This window comes from Myotis lucifugus, unplaced genomic scaffold (assembly GCF_000147115.1).
Source record: "Myotis lucifugus unplaced genomic scaffold, Myoluc2.0 scaffold_49, whole genome shotgun sequence".
Taxonomy (NCBI): Eukaryota; Metazoa; Chordata; class Mammalia; order Chiroptera; family Vespertilionidae; genus Myotis; species Myotis lucifugus.
The window spans coordinates 2,606,348-2,629,690 of NW_005871097.1; the positions used below are offsets into that span (position 1 = coordinate 2,606,348).

At 41.1% G+C, this 23,343-nt stretch overlaps 1 protein-coding gene across 9 annotated transcripts; it reads right to left on the bottom strand.

Moving 5' to 3' along the window:
- Positions 1-8,168: 8,168 nt before the first annotated feature.
- On the bottom strand, positions 8,169-23,144 carry SCML1 (Scm polycomb group protein like 1). Of its 9 annotated transcripts, none has more exons than XM_014455691.2 (8): positions 23,040-23,144; positions 19,995-20,140; positions 16,900-16,983; positions 16,360-16,434; positions 12,859-12,963; positions 11,989-12,409; positions 10,304-10,455; positions 8,169-9,587 (listed from the first exon to the last, which is right to left on the bottom strand). In XM_014455691.2, exons 2-8 carry the CDS (start codon positions 20,025-20,027, stop codon positions 9,453-9,455), a joined length of 1,005 nt encoding a protein of 334 aa, XP_014311177.1. In that variant the 5' UTR covers positions 20,028-20,140; positions 23,040-23,144; the 3' UTR covers positions 8,169-9,452. The 9 variants fall into 9 exon arrangements, with proteins under 9 accessions (XP_014311177.1, XP_014311178.1, XP_014311176.1 ...); XM_014455692.2 differs by having other exon boundaries at positions 10,304-10,449; positions 23,040-23,143; XM_014455690.2 differs by having other exon boundaries at positions 10,304-10,449; positions 11,989-12,460; positions 23,040-23,143.
- Positions 23,145-23,343: the final 199 nt, after the last annotated feature.

Below are 23,343 nucleotides of genomic sequence, written 5' to 3' on the forward strand. Positions count from 1 at the left end.
GAGAGAGAGAGAATGAATGTGTGTGAGGGACAGAGACTGAGTGGAACATGAGGCTATGATGGTAGCCAGAACAGGAAGGAAACTGGGAAGGAGACAAGAAAAAAAAGCAACCACCTCCCCATTGTTAGATGACTTCCAATAAATAGGTGGCCTCAGAGAGGTACGTCTGACTCTGATGGAGGCTACTCTGTCTGGGGGTTGAATCCGGGCCTATGGAGCAAAGGTACCCAGGAGGGCAGGCAGACCAGTTCTTGGGGCAGGTGGCAATGAATGAGCCCCCAGCTGACACCTTGTCCCAATCAGTTGGATGACGATGGCTGCCAGGCACAGAACTGGGGACCTCTCCTCATTTACCCTCTTTGTAGTGGTGGCATTAGTCCCATGTCGATTCCTGGCTGTGGTGCCTGGCTGCTGGGAGCCTGGGTTGAGTGGGGGGACCTGTCTCCACCCTATCACTGTTCACACCTAATGGAGTGTTTGCAGGGAACAAGGCCTACCTCGCTGGACCAAGAACTTTCTGCCCCTGAGCATGGGGCACAGGGGGTCTGCAGCCTGGAATCCAGGTTGCAGGCAGCCCAGGCTTCTGGTTGCTTCCCCATGTTCTTACCCTGACATTTTAATACTGAGAAAGCAAATGAGAAAGACAGTCTTTAATGGGCTCTGCCAGAAAGTTCATGTAACCCCCTGCAAAAAGTTGGGCTTCCTGGACTTTAGGCAATCTTTAAAATAGCTGCTTCTACCATTGGAAAGAGAAAGGTGGTTGCATTTGACTTAGCTGGCTTTAATTTATCCAACAACCTGGGCCACCCTCAGAGGGTCACCTACTCTTCTAAGAACAGCCCAGAAAAAGTAGAATGAAATCACTAGAGTCGCCCCCAAGGGAAAAACTTAAATGAGAAGAGATGGAGGGTACTGTTCAGAGGGATGAGTGCTGTTGCCAAGAGCTCTCTACCCACCCCACCTCCAACAGCTGCCAGAATAATCTGTCCAGGATGCGGGTCTGCTGTGTGGACACTCCAACCCCATTTATAACCCTTTCATTGCTTCCCACAGCCTTTGAGGGCCAGTCTAAAGCTGGCAAGCCCTTCCTGTTCCAGGCCTTGTTCTGCTCTCCAAGTTCATGAGTTCCCAACCCTCATCCCGTGTTTCAAGTGCTCTCAATATTCCGTGGTTTCCCAAATACCTCAAGGGCACACAGCCTGGCAGGGACCTGGAATGCAGGGAATCTGTTGTCCTCGAAGTGTGACCACAAGTACTCCAGTGGTCAGTGGAGCGTGGAGTAGTGCCAGGATGACTTGAACCTGAACCAAGAAGGACTTGAGGGAATGCTCATAGGCAGAGCCAAGATTCTCTTTAGAAATCTGGGATTAGCTCTAACACATGGATAAATAAAGGGCCACTCAAGATCCAAAGTCAGCTCTTACACTGGCAGGACAAAGGTCAAATTAGGCCTCAAGTATTTTATTATTATTACTAGAGGCCGTGTGCATGAAAATCCGTGCACTCAGTTGGGGAGGGGGATCCCTCAGCCCGGCCTGTGCCCTCTCGCAGTCCGGGAGCCTTCAGGGGATGTGCGACTGTTGGCTTAGGTGGGGAGTGGGCTTAAGCCACAGTCTGGCCTCCCTCTGGGGGAGGCGATTGGGTGGGCCAATCAGGCGACAACGCCTGCTGGTGAGCAGCCTACCCTGCCTTCCCCATCACCCTTCCATCACCATTGGTCAACACAGCCACCCCTCCCATCGCCGTCCCCTCCCTCTGCCCATTGGCATGTACCTTGGCTGGCCTGGTGCTGCCTGCTCGCTGGCCCTATCCCCCGCCCTCTGGTCATTCCACAGTTCAGTCAATTTGCATATTATACAGGATTATTATTTTGGATTATGTTGTCATATATTTAAGCCTACATTTTAAAAATTGAAGATTTTACATTGAAATCTGCATTTCTATCCCTGCCCAGGTAGCTCACTTGGTTAAAGCATCATCCCCAAATGCCAAGGTTGTGGGTTTGATCCCCAGTAAGGGCACATACAAGAAGCAACCAATGAATGCATAAATAATTGGAATAACAAGTTGATGTTTATCTCTCTGTCTCTTCTCTCTCAAAAATCAATAAATAAAATTATTTTTTAATCTACATTATTACTTATTTCTGAAAAATGGGAAGATCCATAACATGAGACTCAAAATATTACAGGGCAACATATGCAAGGATTACTACCTACTTTAGGAGCAGAGGTGTGCTTCAGCCAGACGCAGTCCCCACCAGTCACCTGTGCACACCTATGCACTATACCCAGCCAGCTTCTCAGTTTGGCAAACAACTTGGCCCAACCCCAAATCATATCTGAAATCATTTTTGCTTGAAAGTAATGTTTAAAGCATTATGGTAGAATCAATGCAATATAATCACCAAATCTTTCATCTCCTCCTCCTCTTCTTGGGAACACCACTCTACCTAACTCTTTTGCACATAAACAGAGCCACATGACTAGTTCTACCAGTGGTCTAAGTAGAAGTGCCACAGGTCACCTCTGGGCTGAGGCAACAAAATGAGTTTTGGAGGCCATGTATTACATGGGCAGGGCCACACAAAAGCAGCAGCAGCTATGGGGAATCAGATTTTACCTGGGAGAAAAGCAAAGCCAGTGAGGTTCTATGGTTTGTCTGTTATGCAGCATAGCATAGTTTATCCTGACCAATACAAGCACACTGACCAAAACCACATCTTAGTCAGGCAGTTTACTTATTACATAATCATAGAGCTTAAATCCTTTGCATGATTGTCATAAGTATATAGATTTTGCAGGTAATACAAACATTTGACAATGCCTGGAGTGGAACTCAGTGCTGATGCCACCATTCCCCACAATGACCAGAGCTTCTCTACAGTAGCCTCATGAGGGAGGCTCATATGTCACTGATTAACTCAGGCATTTCAGGAAGGGATTCTATCAAGGTACTGTTTTCTGACCAGAGTCATTTCTTATATACCTGCACTTTTTCTAACAGAAGCATTGCTGTTGATTTCGCCAGCACCCAAGGTAACTTTTGTAATATATTGATACCTAAATTAATAAGCAAGATAAAACGTTAGAAACCAGTAACCCTCACTCAATGATTATTTCTAAACTAGAGGTCCAGTGCATGGATTTGTGCACATTGAGAGAAAATTAATTAGAAGGTGGTTGGTAGGTGGAACTGAGCAAGACAGGCCAGACACGCCCTGGATCCAACCTCCCATGGTCCCTCCCTGTCTGGCCTCACCTGGGGCAGCACCATGGCTCAAAGGGCATCTGTGGAGTGATTGGGGTCCCTCTGACAGGTGGGGTCCTTAGGCCTGGCCTGCGGGGATTAGGCCAAAACCAGCAATCTGACATCCTCCGAGGGGTCCCGGAGTGTGAGAGGGTACTTTACAAAGTTGCTATTGTTTGGCAGCTCCTGTGTTGAGCATCTGCCCCCTGGTAGTCAGTGCACCTCATACCTATCAGCAAGTCAGCCAGTTGGCTTGTTGGCCAGTTGCTTAGCCATATATATATATATATATATATATATATATATATATATATATAGATAGATAGATAGATGGTGACTAGACATAAGATCTATACTCCTATATAAGAAAGGCAAACAAAAACAACATATTTTTAAAATGATAAAAGGGAAACAAGAAAAAGAAATGTCTTCATGTACATACAGAACTTCCCCGTAAAGATTATGCAGGAACACCTATGCTTCCTGGGAGCTAGCCTCATTCAGTCATACACAAGCCCTGAAAGACAAGTGAAAACAAGACCCAGGCACTCCATCAGAGGGAAGATCTAAAAATAACCACCAGAGCAGGTTGCACATGTCAAATATTTCATGAACCAAGAAGAAACTTTGCATATTTTCCTTTTCAAGGAAGAGACTTCACTCCTTCAAAATTTCACTGGGACTTTGTGCACAGATTTTCACAGTTCAGACTTGAGAGATCAGGACTTTAAACAAACAACAAACAAACAAGAGATAACAAGCATTTCCTAGAGCAGTGATGGTGAATCTTTTGAGCTCAGCGTGTCAGCATTTTGAAAAATCCTAACTTAACTCTGGTGCCGTGTCACATATAGAAATTTTTTGATATTTGCAACCATAGTAAAACAAAGACTTATATTTTTGATATTTATTTTATATATTTAAATGCCATTTAACAAAGAAAAATCAACCAGAAAAATGAGTTCGCATGTCACCTCTGACACGCGTGTCATAGGTTCGCCATCACTGTCCTAGGGCAACAGACAGATTTTGTGGTTGTTGTCAATGGAGGGAGGGCACCAGGAGAATGGTTTGGCAGTGAGATTGAGAAAACAGAATAATAACCAAGCAGAACTTATTGCCTTTAATTAAAAACAGGGAAGATACCATTGCTTTAGTTACAAATTTCTGTAAAACAACAAACATTTGTTATCTCACATTTTCTGGGGGTTGGGAACTTAGGGGGTGACTTATCAGGTTTCCTCTCTCAAGGCCTTCTGTGAGGTTGCAGTCAAGCTATCAGGTGGGGCTGTGATTTCACCTGAAGGCTCGATGGGTGGTGGAGTGGGAATTCACTCCCCAGTTCACTCACAAAGTTGTTGGCAGCCCTGAGACCTCACACGTGGGACCTTTCCAGGGCTGCCATGTGATGTGGCAGCTGCCTTCCTGAGAGGGTGCCTAAGACAGAAGCCACAGTCTTTCCAATCTGATCTCAGAATTGACATCTCGTCACTTCTCTGTATTCTGTTCATTAGAAGGTAGTAAGTCCAGCCCAAACTCAGTGCAAGGGGCTTAAATACACATGGGTGTGGCTACCAGGAAACAGGGATCATGGGGATGGCTTCATACATTTCGAATGGGGTTTGTGAGTTTAATGAGGTGAGAGAAAGGCCCGAGTATAGAAAAGGCCTGAGTAAATATGACTTGGCTGGTATGAAGTGTGTGGGCCAGGACAGCAAGAAATGAGATTAGCCAGGTAAGGGAGAATCTTATTAGAGTTCTGAGGGCCACAATATTAAATATGTACTCAGTTGACATAAAAATTATTTTAGATTCATGTTGCATAATATCCTGGGGAAGATAGGAATTATTGATCATAAAAATGATGTAGCAAGAGATGATGTCAAAAGGGATTGGCAAAATCAGCCGTGTGATAGAGAAGGAAGCAACATAACCTGGTAAGGGGAGAGATTTGATACCTACCTTATGCTGTGTGTTGAGATGTTCAAAGAGGCTCCAGTAAATATCACCCCCTTTTTTCCCCTCTTGAGAAATAAAATGTTGAGAAATAAAAGAATTAAGATAGAGGCTAAAATAACATATTCCTATTGTTGAGCTAAGTTGGAAGACACAGCTCAATGTGACAGGCCAAGGAGTCTGCAGGTAGATTCCAGTGTTAATTGGACTCATCTACCTAGAAATATCACCTCCCAGCAGTCTTTCTCCCAAGAGGAAAATAGCCAGTTATTCCTCCCAAAATCACTGATTAGAAAATTCCACTTCCCCAGGGAGAAAGTGAATGAAATGGGGACAGAGGCCAATAATGAAGCTCCCTTCATGGTACGGAAAAAGTAACGACATGCCCTGGCCCGTTTGCTCAATGCTTAGAGCATCAGCCCCTGTACCAAAGGCTCTCAGTTCCATTTCCAGTCAAGAGCACATACCTCAATTGGGGAATGTGTGAGAGGCAACCAATCGATGTATCTCTCTCATATCAATGTCTCTCTCTCTCTATCTCTATATCTCCATCTCCCTCCCCTCTATACTAATGGCTATCATCTTCCACAGAAAGGTGACAGGGACCAAGTCTGCACAGCTGGTGAACTGCTAGTAACTCCAGAACCTATGCTGAAATTTATCTGAAGACTGAAAGTCTTAATATCAAGCCACACAGCTGCCTTCCTGAGTTTCAGTATAATGGGGTGAACTGTGAACAGAATGTGGAAAATGGAGCAGCAGGGATTCAGGGGAGGGCAAGACAGGAATAAAGGAGCACACACCTTCACCCTGGCCCTATCCAGCTGCTTTTGCAGCCAAATCTCCCTGACTTCTCACACCTCTAGAGGAATGGGTGATCCTCGACCCTGAGAGCTAAAGCAACAGGACCAGATGACAGAAACTGGCCTATGGGGTGCGTGTGTCTAAGCCTGAATCTCTTGGCTACCTCTTTCTATCTCAGACCTCTTTGTAACATACCTGGAAAGACTCTTGATGCTCTAGTGCCCAGGGGATGCTCCAAAAAGAGAGAAAGTGGCCAGGGTGGCTCAGGAGGCACCTCTCGCGTAGTGAGGAGTGTGGGAAAGCTCGAACTGAATCTGCACTCACTGGAGAGAGATGCTTTCAAGGCTCAATTCCATCAAGCTGCAGGACAACAGGGGGGATATCGGGAGGGAGTGGAAGGACACTGTCCACCACGCATTGTTTCCCTCCCCTAGAGCCCATCATTCCCTGATCAGCCTCAGAGGACTTAGGGATACAAGCAAGTCCCAGCATCACACAGTAGAAACAGCCCCCAAGATGTAAACGCACTTCATTTCTCAGCCAACTGTGAGTACAATCCTTTCTGCTGCTTGAAAAAGCAGCGCTTTTCCTCCCAATTATATTGTTTCCAGTTGTGATGTTGAATTTTTTATTTACAATATTACAGAAGGGCGTGGCTTTTTCATGCTTACAGAGGCGGCCAAGTTTAAAAGTCTGGGAAATCCTTCTCTGGAATATGTCCTATAAGATACTCCAACCATCAGAAATCACACAGATGAAAGCAAATGCTCAATGTGCCCAGAGGGCTTCAGAGCTCAAGTTGCTCAATTCTATTGGCTACAGAGTCTCCAAGATGGAATGGGAGGCAAAACTAGAGGAAGTATTATTTTAAAAGCCTGGCAAGTTCACAGGAGGCTAGCATAGCATTCTATTCTCTGCACTAATAATTTACAAACCAGACAGTGAAGAACAAGTGGTTCTGAATCACCCAAGTCTCAGACAGCAAATGGATGCCCTATTCCAGTCACTGGAGCACCACCCCTGGAACCTATTATGACCATGTGGCCTCCAGTGAAGTATAGAACAGGCTGCTGAGAAGCAACGACAGGAAGTTTCTGGGTTCCCAGACACCTAGCAGCAGCTCCTGGGGTGGGTGGTCCGAGGAGTCAGATACTGAAGGCAAAAAACCACAACTCTGAGCCTCTAAGGCAGTGGTTCTCAAACTTCCTAATGCCACGACCCTTTAATACAGTTCCTCATGTTGTGGTGACCCCCAACCATAAAATTATTTTCGTTGCTACTTCATAACTGTAATTTTCTACTGTTATGAATCGTAATGTAAATATCTGATATGCAGGATGTATTTAGGCGACTCCTGTGAAAGGGTCGTTCGACCACCAAGGGGGTCACCACCCACAGGTTGAGAACCGCTGCTCTAAGGTCTTCCGAGCATGTAAGCTGGGAGAATTGAAGGCAGAGAGACAGTGCAGCTTCTGTCCCCCGCTGGTAAAAGACCATCCAGAATCACCAGACAGATAGATGAACTCAGGTTAGGCAATATCTGGGGGCACTGGCATTTTCTAGCATGCTGGCTTCATCAATAACATTGCAAGTAACAAAAGCTTTGAGCACAGACAAAGCTCACTGATTTAACTTCTGACTGTTCCCCTGTTCTCATTTAAGGCCCCTGCAAGAGACCAGCCCTTTGCCCCTATGAATATGTTCACCCATGGAATGAGGTCAAGTGTTAAACTCAAGTATTTGGATATATAAATCCACAAACTTACTAGAGCACTTCTTTTTCAATATACCCAATTCATACATAAATGTAACGAGGTGAAAGCAAATCACAACTGAGCTTCTGACACAAGTTTTTGCAGTTATTTAACTTTATTATATTTTAAAAGTGAGAACTGTTTTCTGAATAAAAATATTAAATAAAAAATAATAAAAGTGAGAACTGTAAAACATAGTATTTGTATAAATATCTGAGGACTGTTCAACTGGACACAGCATCTTCACTCAAACAATTTGAGAGATTAAAAGTATAAATTAGAATCTTGTCTTATAACACAAAAGGAATAACAAAGATCAAACTACTCTTTAGATCACATATGCTTAATAAATCATTGCATTTGTTTATAAATGTAAAGGACACTTGGTTTTCTATAAAGGAAATGTACATGCTGGCCCCTGGCAAACATTTATTGCATTTACAACAAGTGACTAATACAGTTAGCACCAATTCTTATAGCTTATAAATATTACAGCAAATGCAATACAATATAGCAATGTAATAAATAACAAAATAATAACAATGAGCATGTTTTACTTGAAAGTTCTAATTTTTAAAATAAAGTCTAAAATGACAAATCCAACCTAATGCACCTTACAAAGTTTAATAGAATAAACGGCTCAGAAAGCAAATGAACTAGATATACTACACAGGACAGAGAACTTTCCTATGGAAACCCTGAGTGAGCTAAGAGATACTTGTGATGGCAAATGAAATGCATATTCATTACAGAATAAAAATATCTCACTATATATAGAAGTGGAAAGTGCCATTTTAAATTCAAAAAGATTCACTTGTGTGCATACTTCAGATATAGAATAAAATATAAATATAAAACCATATCCATATGAATATGCATTTTTAAAAATTTGGACACAGTAAACTTCAGAGAGAAATGTGAGTGATAAATGGCTAGTTAAATATCTAAGATTAGGCAAGATATTTTAAAGTTTTAAAATAACAGGTAAATTTAATGGAGAAGAATAAAACCATATTTCACCCAAACCACCTTGTAGTATAAGAGCTATTGCATAAAGGAGTCATTCTATCTTATAATTTATCAAAAAAACTGGTAAGAACACTTTATGAAATCCTATAAGGTTACTTTTTTCTTTAAATATGAACAAATACAATATAGAGAGAAATAATAGCAAAAGGGAAATAAATTACATGGCTATTCCCTTTCAGAAAACTGATAGAACATGAACAGAACACTGTTATAACAGACACAAAATATTTGAGAAAGAGATGATATCTGCAGGTGCATCTTTGAATTCTCTTCTAAGGAAAACTTCTCATGGATTTTATTAGAGAACTTGTCAATCCCTGATACTTCCTCTTTGGGATTTAGCTGTTTTGGCTCTCTCTATATAAACATCAACTGAAATCAAAATTGTTTCTCATATGAAGTATATTTTTAACTATACAATGATAATAAAAAGATATAAAGAACCAATTACTAATTTGATTACGTTAATAGTAATGTGTTAAACAGTTTCTAAAACAAACAGAATGAACTGCAGTGCAGTTCTGCAATTCTAGATGTAACAAAATTTTAGAGGAACCTTCTACAACACAAAAATTTCTAAGAGCAATGGAATGATTTTACATCGAGATGGCATTGGTCTTCCAGAATTAAGTCTAATGTAAATCTATACAAACTTTTTTTTCAATAATCAATGCCTTTTTGTTCTTTAAGCTTTACGATGTAGTGGGACAACTTCAGAGCTGTCCCCAGCTTAATTCCCATATACTTTATCATAATGTCATTCGGGAGCAGTAGCAGAGCTGACCCATCAATGTCCTACAAAAAGAAGGAAATTAGAATAACTAATAATGCTTTCATATTTTATCAGAATGGTCATTTCTTTATATATAAGAACATGTAACATCAATTAGAGGGCAGCTCATTCCAGTTGTATATTCTCTGAACATGCATCTGCTCTTTGAAAACTATTAAAGATGTAATTTGTACAGCTGAAGCATCATTTGATCCTTTACAAATTTACTTCAGATTTTAAGAATTATATTTAACCCAATATCCTAAAAATGCCCTAAGTGTCAAACTACCTAATTTTAAGTACTGTATGTTGAATAAAATACTGGATAGCTATGAGAAAAAGAATAAAAGCTATGAATGGCAGAAATAAATTTCAGATGGTCATTAACTTTTTAAGAAAGGCTGGGAATATGAGTATGGCAGCATCAATGCAAACTGTAAATATGCATAACAAGGAGGACACCCTTGTGTGGTGTCATAGCTGTCATTACAAAGGAGAAGACACCTGAGAGTGACCATACTGAATCATCTTGTGAACCTGAAGACTTGTAATATTTTAGGTACTCAGGTAGCCATTTAAATTACAAATAAAGCTTCTACAACTTAAAGATCTAACTTTGAGCACAGTAACCTTTCTCACACATGCAGTTCCCTTACCATCCACACTAATCAGTATCAAACTGAAGAGCCTGCACAGAGGTCATTCAAAGGCAGGAAAATGGGATAAAAAAATACATTACGTGTTGCCTGAAGGTGTTGGCAAGGGGGGCGAATAGCTCAGGATCTAAATGCTGTAGAAACAGGACCACTTGTTCTACTGTCCAAATTGAAGGGTCATCAGGGAGGTCTTCTTGTATCACACTCTGGTCAGTTCCAACTGATGAACCTGCAGCTTCAATGAGGGAGGAGGGGAAACAAATCATACTTGATCTGATCATTATCCTGAAAGAAGAGATGTTAGGTAGGGAGTAAAGGCCTCACTCCTGAAACCATCTGCTAGGTACCCCGGCAAGGACCCAAGACTCCAAGTGCAAAATCCAGTGAAAGCTTAGATACAGATGATATGAAGATGGGTACCCATGAGTGGCCCATCTGACTGCCCACGAACAGCAGCAGCAGCTTCCGAAGTTACTGTAAAGCTTCAAAACTCATAAAACAGACAGCAATCTGAGGTCTCTTTGGCCACAGGCAAATATAGCAAAAGATCTGTTACTTGGGTTAAATAGGTTAATCTAAGCTAACCTATTATTCTCTAAGTATTTCAATGAATTTATTTCTTATTAATCTGTCTAGATTAGGTTTATTTTATCAGCTAAATACAATGGAAATCCCGCAAATTAAACTTCATAATTTTTAAAATGTATTCACTTTAATAAATGAATTTCAAAAACCCCATATCTTTGAGAACCAAATTAGTTCTTTACTGAATCCTTCCTATATATTCACTATAGATATTTTAAGCATCATTTTACTCTTTAAATTCCTGCCTTTCAAGGCTTACTTATCTGAATTTTGAAGAAAACAAGATGATTTTATTCTTAGCTAGGTCAGAAGTAACTTCAACACTATATTTAATACTTCTTTTGAGTTTAACTACACAGAAATAGCTATTTTCATTGAGGTTTATATGTTGAAAAATAACAAAGACATGAAACAACTGCAGTGCTCATACCTCAAAAAGTTTTAGCTGTGATGTTCACTAAGTCATGGTGAAATTTCTCTGTGTCTAGACATATTCATTTTCTCAACTAGAGCACTCAAATCTCTATTGTGTGTGATAACAGAAGTGGGTTTTGTAATTCCCTAGGAAAATGTTTCTCTAACCAAAGACCATCAATACAATTTTGATCTTTCTTATGTGTAAATTAGCCAAAGGTGTATCTTTTCTTTCCTATCATCCTGGCTCTGGCCATTTCAAGAGCATTCTGAGTATTTACCTAGGAAAAAGGTAAAGAAAAACAAAATATAAAAATACTCATAATGGCCTTAGTTGGTTTAGCTCAGTAAATAGAGTGTCGGACTGTGGACTGAAGGGTCCCAGATTCGATTCTGGCCAAGGGCACATGCCCGGGTTGCGGGCTCCATCCCCATTTGGGGGTGTGCAGGAGGCAGCCGATCAATGATTCTCTCTCATCATTGATGTTTCTATCTCTCTCTCCCTCTCCCTTCCTCTCTGAAATCAATGAAAATATATTTTTTAAAAATACTCACAATGGGATTATTGTATTGGTGAAGAGGCATGTCAGTTGATTACTGGTGTCTGATACATAAAAGACACTTAATAAATGTTAGTCATCATTATGAATATCACCCCAAACTAGCCCTCAAATAGGAAATGAACAGCTTCCACTAGCTTGCACCAAGTATGTTGAGGAATATAGGCTAAATAGTGCTACTTATAATAAATATGTCTTTTCACACTCACGGGAGATGGCTTGGTTGCAGGAAGATGAGGTGTCATGGCCCCGGCAATCCCTTTCCAGCAAAGCTGGGTAACCCATCATCTCAGGGTTGTATGCAAGACTGGATTTGCCAGGTACTGATGTGCAGCTGTGAGGCCCTTGATTGCCAAAGGAGGACATGCAAGGGGAGCGCTGCGCTGGCTCATTGGAAGCGTAATATGGTGGATCAGCCTGTGTGTAGACGGGAGGGAATTTTGGACTCTGGCTAAGGCGTGTCTCTTCAATGTTGTAATCACGCATTATGGAATCCTGTGATGAGCCATATGTTCCTGCAATGTTGCTCTGGGAATCATATGATGGTCTTCTTACTGGTGTAGTTGGGCTATAACTTCCTGCATAAGAACCAGGAAGAGACACATCCTTCTTCTTTTTCTGCAATTTGACCTTTCGAGAAAGCAGGTAAGTATAATGTTTGTATGCATATCCAAGTGGCTTCTGAAATGACAGAAACCCAGCATGATAAACCAATTGTGAGTGAGCAAAAAGTAAATAAAGTAGTAAAGACATTAATATTTATTATCCACGCAACATTGCATTCTATTATTAAAAAGTAATGTTCTATTTGATTATATGATTTTTATTCCTCTTTAATACTACCTTTTAATTGCAGTTTGTACATTCTGGTTACAAACATAAAAATACCCATTTTCATACATTTCTCAAACCTAAACTTCAGCATTCTTCCTAGAAGTCCAGTCTCCTCCCATCTGTTGCTACAAGTATGAACAGCCTTGCAATCTCACAGACTTATTAGTTCTCTCACTTCTAACTGACAGGCAATTTCAGCAACCAGAGGTTTATTATAGTTGTGAAAATATTTTTATGACACTTACCCTATTTTGCCAGATTAATTTTGTACGAAAACGGTAAATTTTTGAAACCTTTTTATGAATGATATTAAACTTCTTATCCAGTTTTTGAATAGCATCTTGGATGACCTATAATAATACAATTTATTAGTAGGTTCTATGTTAAAAGAAAAGTTAACATATAAGAAAATACTATTAAGCCAAATTTTGACTGCTAGGATAAAAGAAAGTTCACAAGCCATCAGAAATGTCTTCCTTTCCAATTGACACCTAGTTGTTGCTGACAGAGATCACAGATGGCTGACATAAGGAGTGCCAACCTCCTACGCAACTACTCCATGTCATATAGGCATTTTCAGAAGCATCAATTATGAAGTACATGTAGCACAATTCCTATAACCCATCACATTTATGATGGACTCATTTTATATCAAAGAAGGTGCTATTTTAGGAAAGAAATTTTCAAATCTGCTGAAAAGTCAAAGAACCTCTTTCCATATGATGACATGAACTAATAGGCAGTGCACATTACAGTCTGGAAAGAACAGTGAGCCAAATATATCAGATGTGACTTTTGCCTTCAAAGCATTTTTAAATCATGCAATCAACAATTACAACATACAATTAACGATCTGTGAATACACATCCCTATATGCCAATCAAGTATGTGACAAACAGAACCTGAGAAATTTTGCATACACAGAAATTTCATTCAGGCAAAAAATACACTTAAGTAATAGGCCAGAGCCATTTCCTCATTCACTCATTCCAATAAACTTTTATTGAGGGCCTACCACCTGTCATGACTACTTTGCTAGATGCTATAAACATGGTCATTAAGAAAAAACAAACATCTCCTGTCCTAAGGAACTCCTATTTTAACTGGAGAGAGAGAAAAGTAAAGAGATGCTTTCAAGAGAGAAACTGAGTAGCAGCCTGGAGAAGGGTTCTCCAAGTGTGGACCATGGGCCAGCAGCATCAATATTTTCTTACTGGAAATGCAAAATGCCCTTACCCACACCTAATAACTCAGAGTGGAGGTAGCAATGTCTGTTCTCACAAGCCCTCCAGGTCATTCTGACGTCCGATCAAGTGTGAGACCCATTGATTGGCCTATAGCACTAGGTAAGCAGTGCAGGCTCTAGGGGAACAAGGTTGAATCTAAATACTAGAGTTCTGACACTTATTAGCTCTGTGACCTTGGTGAAGTTACTTAACTTCTCTGTACTTCACTTTCCTCATGTATAGAATCAGGATAAAAATATCTCTGAGTTCTCTTGAGAAAAAAATAAGGTTCTATGGCATTATGTTCATACTAACATAATAATACTACCTGATGATTGGTCCAATGACAATCATCTATCCATATTAATATTGATATTAATATTTAATACTTGACTATTATGGCACAGGTAAGAACAGAAGGCTAAGTGTACACAGAAGAGCAAGACCTAACCCAGGTTGGTAGAGATGCATGGGGGTGGGGCGCATACAGGGCAGAAAGGACAGTGTATTGAAAAATACCCAGAGAAGCACAATTCACCATAGCTAAGATCTGGAAACAGCCTAAGTGCCCATCAGTAGATGAATGGATTAGAAAACTGTGGTACATCTACACGATGGAATACTATGCTGCTGTAAAAAAGAAGGAATTCTTGCCATTTGCAACAACATGGATGGAACTGGAGAGCATTATGCTAAGTGAAATAAGCCAGTCAATGAAGGAAAAATACCACATGATATCACTCATTTATGGATAATAAAGACTATTATAAACTTATGAACAAAAATAGATACAGAGGCAGAGCAGCCTCGAGCAGACTGTCAAACTACAGCGGGAAGGCCGGGGAGGGTTGGGGGGTAGGGAGGGGAGGGTAAGAGATCAACCAATGGACTTGTATGCATGCAGATAAGCATAACCAATGGACATAAGACACTGGGGGGGGTGTAGGGGAGGCTAGGGGATTGTCAAGGGTGGGGAAAAAAAGGAGACATATGTAATACTCTTTGTAATACTTTAAGCAATAAAACAATTAAAAAATACCCAGAGAGAAAACAGGAAGTCAGATGTTTAGATAGTGAACATAACTGACATTCAAAGAGCTGGATTATTAAGGGAAGGACACAGGAAGGATGACAGCAAAAGAAGGATGGGAGGCTAAAAGAAGTCATTTTGTAAACTGTGGGAGAATATGCTGAGTGATAGACACGGAGGCTGAAGATACAGGAGAGAGGGATGGCCCACTAAGGAAAGCGTCTGAACACAGGGAAAGAGGGTCAGAGGAAACCAGCAGAGGTCTTAGTCTTACAGAGGAAGACATCAGAAGAGGAATGGATCCAGGAAAGTTTGTTGGCTGTGGGAAGAGGAATTAGAACTTGGAGAGGATTTCTGCTCCATGTCCCCCATTTTCTCCATTAAACAAGAAGCAAAGATTGGGGTGTCTGGAGCTTGTAAGGGGGTGGGAGGAGATGACTGGAGAGCTGCTGAAGGATTACCAGGCAGTGGACAGGTCCCAGCAGAGGCTCTCCCCTATGATTCCCAGCCAGCACAGGGCTGGGGTTTTACTAAAGAGGATGCTGGGCAAGGATAAAAAAGAAAAGCTGGAAGTGCTGCATCATGTGGTCTAGACTGGGAAGGGAAGGAGCTGAAGAAAGGAGAGAGGTGGCCCGCTAGGCGAGATAGAGTGGATCCCTATGGCCCATTCCAGGCCTGTGACTTTGGGACCTGAGCATTTCTTATCCTAGATGCTACATCCCACCACATCCTGCACAATTGCTCAGAAGACCCTGGCAGAGCACTGTCCACCTAGGTTGTCATGAATACTTATGTAAGGCAGGCCAGGGATAGCCCTACTCAAAATCAGAACCTATGTCCCCTTTAAGCATTTACTTCTGTTCTCAGTAATAAAAATAATAAAGACTCACATAAATATTCTTTACTTTTCAAAGTATGTTAACTCATTTTATTAAGGACACTTGGTATGTTAAAAAAACATTTATTTTTTATAAATGTATATTACCTCTAGGGTATGCAGCTCACAAAATCCTTGATAATTACATGTATCTATCAATATCTACCAACATGCCAATTTTTACAAAATCCCCTCAAAACTATGTAAGATATACTCTTGTAAAATAAGTAGGCTGCCATTTTCTTTCAATTTAAATTTCTTGAAATGCATTTAGACATATTCTAAACTTCATCCAAATCAGCCAATTTCTTTAGAAAGAGCATGTTAGAGGAATTAAATATTGAACAATCTACATGAAAGGGACATACATACATTTGATTAGTTAAGGGCTTTTTTGAAAAAAAAAAAAAGCTATAAAATCTACATATTGGTATTTCAAATTTTTCACCTACAGATGCTATTTGAACTAGGAATTGTTAAAAATGATCACAATGGGATGATAGTCACAATTTAATACAGTAAAATGTCAACTAATTATATACTTTATATGAGATAAAGAGAAGTTCAGCTTAATACTTTAAAAAACTACATTTGACAGACAGAACTTCTGTACCTGGCAATGACTCAGGATATCCACAATTGTTTTTTGGTGCTCTTCATTAGATGTGTCAGCCTGAACATTTTGCTGCTAAGATTTTAAATGTTAAGTATTAATGATTTACTTCTGTAAGAGCCAAACTGAACATAAATGATAAAAAACACTTTAATTAAATTGTTTTTACTTTTCACTAACTTTTTAGAATTTTGGAAGTCTTAACATAAAGCAGAATTGAAATAAAAGAAAAACATTAATATAATAGAAATGATTACTACTAATTAAGAGAGGGAGTAAGGAAATAATTTATTACATCAGAAGGACCTACATTTAGAGTTTTGTACTGAAAATCAGTATTGCTCTCAATTTTCTACTATATAAGAAAAAGAGGGAAGTAAAATTGTTAAATGCTCATTGTCTAATGAAAGGGGGCAAACAAATTTAGGAGAGAATAACTTCTTGAGTGTGGTTTGGAGGTGGTCTATAGTATATGAAGAATTTAAATATTTGTCTTTAAAATGGTTGTGTTATATTTGGGAAGTGGCAATTATTACTTACATTTACATTGGCATATCCAGGCTTTGATTGATATGCATAAAGAATGCCATTATCATCATCACAAGTAGTTATTCGAGTTCTTACCTAAGGAAGATTTATTAATAAATTAAAAGGAAACATGAAAGATGGAAATGAAAGAAAAATTGAGGGCTTCAATTTCATTTTAAAGAAACTCCAAAATCCTATCTGTGGTATTAAAGGACCTTTGCCCATTGTGAATAAATGCTATGAGTACAAGAAAAGATGTACTTGCCAAATCATTTTCTCATTAACCCAACTACACTTAAGACATTATTTCTATCAAGCTCAGCCTCTGTGTACCTCAGGGTAGAAAGACTAGTCTTCTAGTAATTTGGCACCAGAACTGCTATAACAGCAAATATTTCTAACCACAAAGAACCATCTACATGGCTTTTGATTTTTAAACCATCCAACAGTGCCACTCTGTGGACAAAATAGTAAACACTTAAGTACCTATTTCTTTTTCAAAAACTTTTAATTAAATCCTTATTTTCCTGATTAAAAACAATTTGTTTTATTTAATAGCACATAAGTTAATTATTGCTAGTAAAGCAATAATCATAAAACCTTCAATTCTAGGTACTTCTACATAATTTTTTACCAAGGCTTTTTTTTCTTTCCAGAAGCATTTTTTTAATTTAATTTTTTTTCAATTTCAGTTTACATTTAATATTATTTTGTATTAGTTTCAGGTGTACAGTATAGTGATTAGACAATCATATACTTTACAAAGTATTCACCCTGGTATTTCTAGTACCCACCTGACACCACACATAGTTATTGTAATATTGATTATATTTCCTATGCTGTACTTTACATCCCTATGACTAGTTAGTACTACCAATCTGTACTTCTGAATTTTTTCACCTTTTTCTTGATAAATTAATCTCTAGAGCACCTTAAAAGGTTTTGGGAATGTTTTAAATAAATAGATAACCATTAAATTTCACTTAATAACTCTTTATTTTAAGAATGAACTATAGGAATAATTTTAAAATAAGCATACTTTAAAGCTATGCATGTCTGTTTCAAAAGATATAACCAAAACGATATGGAATTACTATAGATTAGTTCCTATAAAAATATACCATCTTACCCTTGTATTGTGCCTTATGCTTTCCCAAGTGCTTTCACATAATTATGTCAAAAAATGGACTCTTTGTAGGTAGTTAACATTATTTCCAAAAATAAAAAGTGTTAGGACTGATATAAGTTAAAAAATTGCCTATACCACCTAGGTGGCAGTAATATCTACACCCTTATGTAAATAATGTGTTTTCTCTTGAGCCAAATTATATATATACCTTAAAAATATTTTTGTGTTCAACTTCAGGGATCAAGAAACATACAATGTACAAGACCATAAACATTCTAAAAAAACCTTTTGGCAGATTCTCACCTATACTGATAAAAGCCTACATTGTTGTCACGCCCTCATGCCCTGACGCCCTCATGCCCTGACGCCCTCATGCCCTGACGCCCTCATGCCAAAACGAGTGATCACCAGGAGGCTGCATGTGCAGCGGACGCGTGCAGGTGAGCAGGACTGCGTGAGCTGCAAGGTGCACGTGGGTGGGTGGGGACTTGATGCTGCGTCCCGGGCGGGGAATTGACCAGGAGGTGCATCGGCTGCCTCTGCCCAGGGTTGGCCCCAGGCTCAGGCAAGCCCCCAATGGCAGTTACCACTGCCCAGGGCCAGCCCTAGGCTCAGGCAAGCCGCCGATGGCAGGCCAGACCAAGGCTCAGGCAAGCCACTGCCCAGGGCCGGCCCGAGGCTCAGGCAAGCCACCAATGGTGGGCTGGCCCAGGGCTCAAGCAAGCCACTGATGGCAGCTGCCGCTGCCAGGGCCAGCCCGAGGCTCAAGTAAGCCACTGCCCAGGGCTGGCCCAAAGCTCAGACAAGCCGCTGCCAGGGCCAGCCCGAGGCTCAAGTAAGCCACTGCCCAGGGCTGGCCCAAAGCTCAGACAAGCCGCTGCCCAGGGCCAGCCTGAGGCTCAGACAAGCCGCTGCCCAGGGCCAGCCTGAGGCTCAGACAAGCTGCTGCCCAGGGCCAGCCTGAGGCTCAGGGTAAGCCGCCGATGGCAGGGCCAGCCCAGGCTCAGACAAGCTGCTGCCCAGGGCCAGCCTGAGGCTCAGGTAAGCCGCCGATGGCAGGCCAGCCCAGGCTCAGGTAAGCAGCTGCCCAGGGCCAGCCTGAGGCTCAGACAAGCCGCAGATGGCAGGCCAGCCCAAGGCTCAGGCAAGCTGCCAATGGCAGCTGCCGATGCCCAGGGCCGGCCCAAGGCTCAGACAAGCCACCGATGGTGGTTGCTGCTGCCAGGGCCAGCCCGAGGCTCAGACAAGCCGCTGCCCAGGGCCGGCCTGAGTCTCAGGCAAGCCATGGATGATGGCTGCCACTGTGAGGGCCGAGGCTCAGGCAAGCCGCTGCCCAGGGCCGGCCTGAGTCTCAGGCAAGCCATGGATGATGGCTGCCACTGTGAGGGCCGAGGCTCAGGCAAGCTGCAGTGGCTGTGAAGGCCGAGGCTCAGGCACCCTCACAGCCGGCAGTGGCAGCAGCAGAGGCATGATGGGGTGTTGCCTTCCCCTGATCGGCCTGGTCACCTCCCACAGAGGGAGGCCAGAGGCAGCAGCAGTGAGGGAGTGATGGGGGCAGTGCCTTCCCCTGATAGTCAGATCACCTTCTGCAGAGGGAGACCAGACTGTGGCTTAGGCCTGCTCCTCCCCGTCAGTAGGACATCCCCTGAGGGCTTCCAGACTGTGAGAGGGAGCAGGCCGGGCTGAGGGATGGCCCCCCTCCCCCAGTGCACGAATTTTCGTGTACTGGGCCTCTAGTAAAGTTATAATTACATCAACCATATAATCAAGCAATTCAATTCCTGAGCATTTACCCAAAAGAACTGTTAGTATTTGTTCACAAAATACTTGTACATGAATGTTCACAGCAGCTTTATAGATCACTGTCAAGAAGTAAACACTTACAATCTCTGCTTGAAATTAAATTCGATTGAGAAAAGAAATAGAGCACAATGAAAAGAACAAGGAAACATTTTTTTTTTCAATTTGAAATACAAACCACATCAACTTCACTGGAGCAGCTAGACATCATTGAGCAATAGGAGCAACTTCACTTCTCTGAGTTGGACCTAATTATTTTTAAACTTGCTGGAGGGTTTATTTGTGAAACTGCTTGGTCACCTAGGACTGAAAAGCCTTCTATTCCTGAAAAAGAATACATAAAAATGTTACTTTACATACTACATTAATAAACTTAGTATGGATATGTTTTCACAAGCCAACTCAAATTGGAGTCCTGGTTGAATTTTAGAATTTTCCTGTTCGTGATTAAGAATAAACCTTTAAAGCTTGAAGGACTACATTGACCACGCATAGGAATAAGAATCAAGATCAAACACAATTCCAAATTGTGAACTGAATGCTTCACAATTTAAAGGTTACAGATTAAATGCTGGAAACAAGGCAAGATGATTCCTGAGATTCCTAACTGCTTTTGTAAAGGAGCTCCAGCAGGCCTTCAAATGTGTCAGGAATCTGCCCCACCTTGGGTCTCCACCAGGGTGTGGGCTGGGCAGACCACCTGAGATACCGCCTTCTCATCTGACTGACGAAAACTGGCTGAGATTATCCCTAAGGTTACTTCAGCTCTAAGATTATGATTGCTTCCATAGTTAAAGTTCATATTCAACCTAAATAAATGTAGATAAAATTATCAGCTAAAGAGCTTTCAGAATTGTGTAGGCTTGGTTATGGTTCTGGGTCATTTAACTGCAAATAGGAAACAAACATGGAGTGCAATGTAGTAAGGATTTGAACCCTGGCTGGCATCATGGCACTAGAAGGGGGGCATACATGAGAGTGCTAATTCTATTTATCCATCCAGAGCCAGACCATTAATGACAGTCAGAATGAAGGGAGAATTAAGTCTCAAGTTAGAGAAATGTAGGCTAATACTGTGGGAAATAGGCAGTTATAAAATATATCTAATTTGAGCTGTAACTTCAACCAAATTTTATTATTTTATACTACGTGTATTTTTCCTGATACAAGTAATAACAAGCTATGTACAATTAAACTGTGATGTTTTGAACAAAGGAAGATTACACAGCAATGAGAAGAAATTAACTATTGCTATGCAGAAGGACAAATCTCACAACCATACGTTGCGTAAAGGCCAGAAATTAGTACAAGCTTCATGGAGTTATGAGGATTAAATACTTAGAACAATGACTAGTATAGCAAAGGCACCCACTGTTGGCTACTATTATTTTATTATTTGGGTATTCACAGCATCCTCCCAACTATTCATCAGGGAGCACATGTGTAACATGCAACAAATCCTCAGGGTTATAACATGTAAATCGGATTCACTTTGCATCTGGACATTGCAGATATAGCAACCATTTATTATAAACAAATTTGAAGTACCAGGGCACAGGAAAAATAACTGGGCTTTAAGAAATACTCAAGCCCAAGACCAAATTGCAAAATTTGATATTTTGCTTTTGGCAGGTATTTAATCTTTCTGTCTTAATTTCTTAATTTGTAAAGTTGGAATAATATCTACTCCACAGGGCTGTGAAGACCAAATGACACAGTTAAGCAATCAGCATCATATCTGGTTCATAGCAGGCAAAGCATAAACTTTTTCCTTTCATTTCTTCCCACAAGGTAAATAATTAAAGTTTGCACAAGATTTTCTTAGAGCTCAGCCATAATTAGATTTTGCAAAATTAGTTAATATAATCCATTAAATTCAAACTCCTGCAAAATGAGTTAACTTAAAAATGAAGCTCATCCATATTTTACAATAGAAAAAATCTAAGTTCTTGACAACATAAGACCAAAAAGCTACCTAGTTTTTATGACTTTTTTAGACATTAAAGACATTTCAAAGGCATTTTTCAAAAGTCATTTGAAGATTCTGCTCAAGGTACAAGGCATTCACTTGCCATCAACTTTTCACAGTGGTGAGGGATGAAAGTGGCCTTTCACTGGAAAACAAACTGCAAGGAATACACAGCAAAACAGGGCAGATTACAATAGCCAGGCCAATCCAAAACGTTTAAAAAAAAAACAACACGATGTCGCCCTGGCAGGCGTTGCTCAGTGGTTAAAGCGTTGACCTGCGCAACAGAGAGTCCAGGTTTTGATTCCCAGTCAAGGGCATGTACCACCCCACCGGGGGTGGGGGTGAGGGCAGGAGGCAACCAGTGGATGTGTCTCTCTTGCAACAATGTTTCTCTCGCGCGCAACAATGTTTCTCTTTCTCGCAACAATGTTTCTTTCTCGCAACAGCGTTTCTCTCGCGCAACAATGTTTCTCTCTTTCGTAAAAAGTATCCTCGAGCGAGGATTTAAAACACACACACACACACACACACACACACACACACACACACACAAACTGTGTCAATACACTGAACAATCACTAATTATAAATGTTAAACCAGTTTAAAACTCTAGTCTGAATTCCAGGAGAGCCAGGTAGGGAAGGAGGGAAACGATCCCCAACAAAGTTCTCAAAAGACCTTGCACAACCTACATCTTTCTTTTTCCTCATTTACGTATTTACAATAAAAGAGCGACCACACTGGGGGTAGGGGAGGCCAGGGGATTGTCAAGGGCGGGAAAAAAAAGGAGACATATGTAATACTTTTTGTAAAACTTTAAGCAATAAAAAAAAAAGAGCGACGCTGCACATCTTTGATCAACACAGCTACCATCAAAGCCTCAAAAACAATGTCTTGATATGCCAAGGAAGAGAATGAAAAAGATAAACTCGTCCTTGAAGGTCAGCACCAACTACTCAAAAAGTGGCCAAATCACTAAAGCTCACATGCCCCAGCATCCCGGGGCGGCAACGGGAACCAGTGGGAACCAGCCCGAACTACCCACACACACTCCACCTCAGCGCTGCTGAAATTCAAGTGTAGACTTGTTCTTCCAGAAAAGCAAATTCTTCCTCTTCCCTCACGCAAATCCTCTCACTTCCCACCTGACCCCTTCCCGGAGTTCCTAAGGCATTAAAATCACTCAACTGCTTTCTCACCCACACCCAAGACAAGAAAGTTCAAGGAGAGGGGAAATATCGCTGGATAAACCTTTCCTGGTGACAAATCTGGTGACACCAGCCTCCAGAAGACGCAGAAGCGGACTAGCTGTGACGCGCTGGTCCCTCCGAGATGCAATGGCGAAGACTCTTTGGAGCCACTCAAAGTCATGCGAAATCAGAGCAGGACCACGTGATGTCCAGCAACCGTCGAGGCAAGCGCGGACATTGGACAGCAGGACGTTGCTAGGGTGACCGCCCAGGAAAAGGGTTGGAATCATGCACTAAACCACAGGCGCGAACCTCCAATGCTGGGCGGGGCTTCTGGAACTGGGCAGGAGCTGTTCGCGCATGCG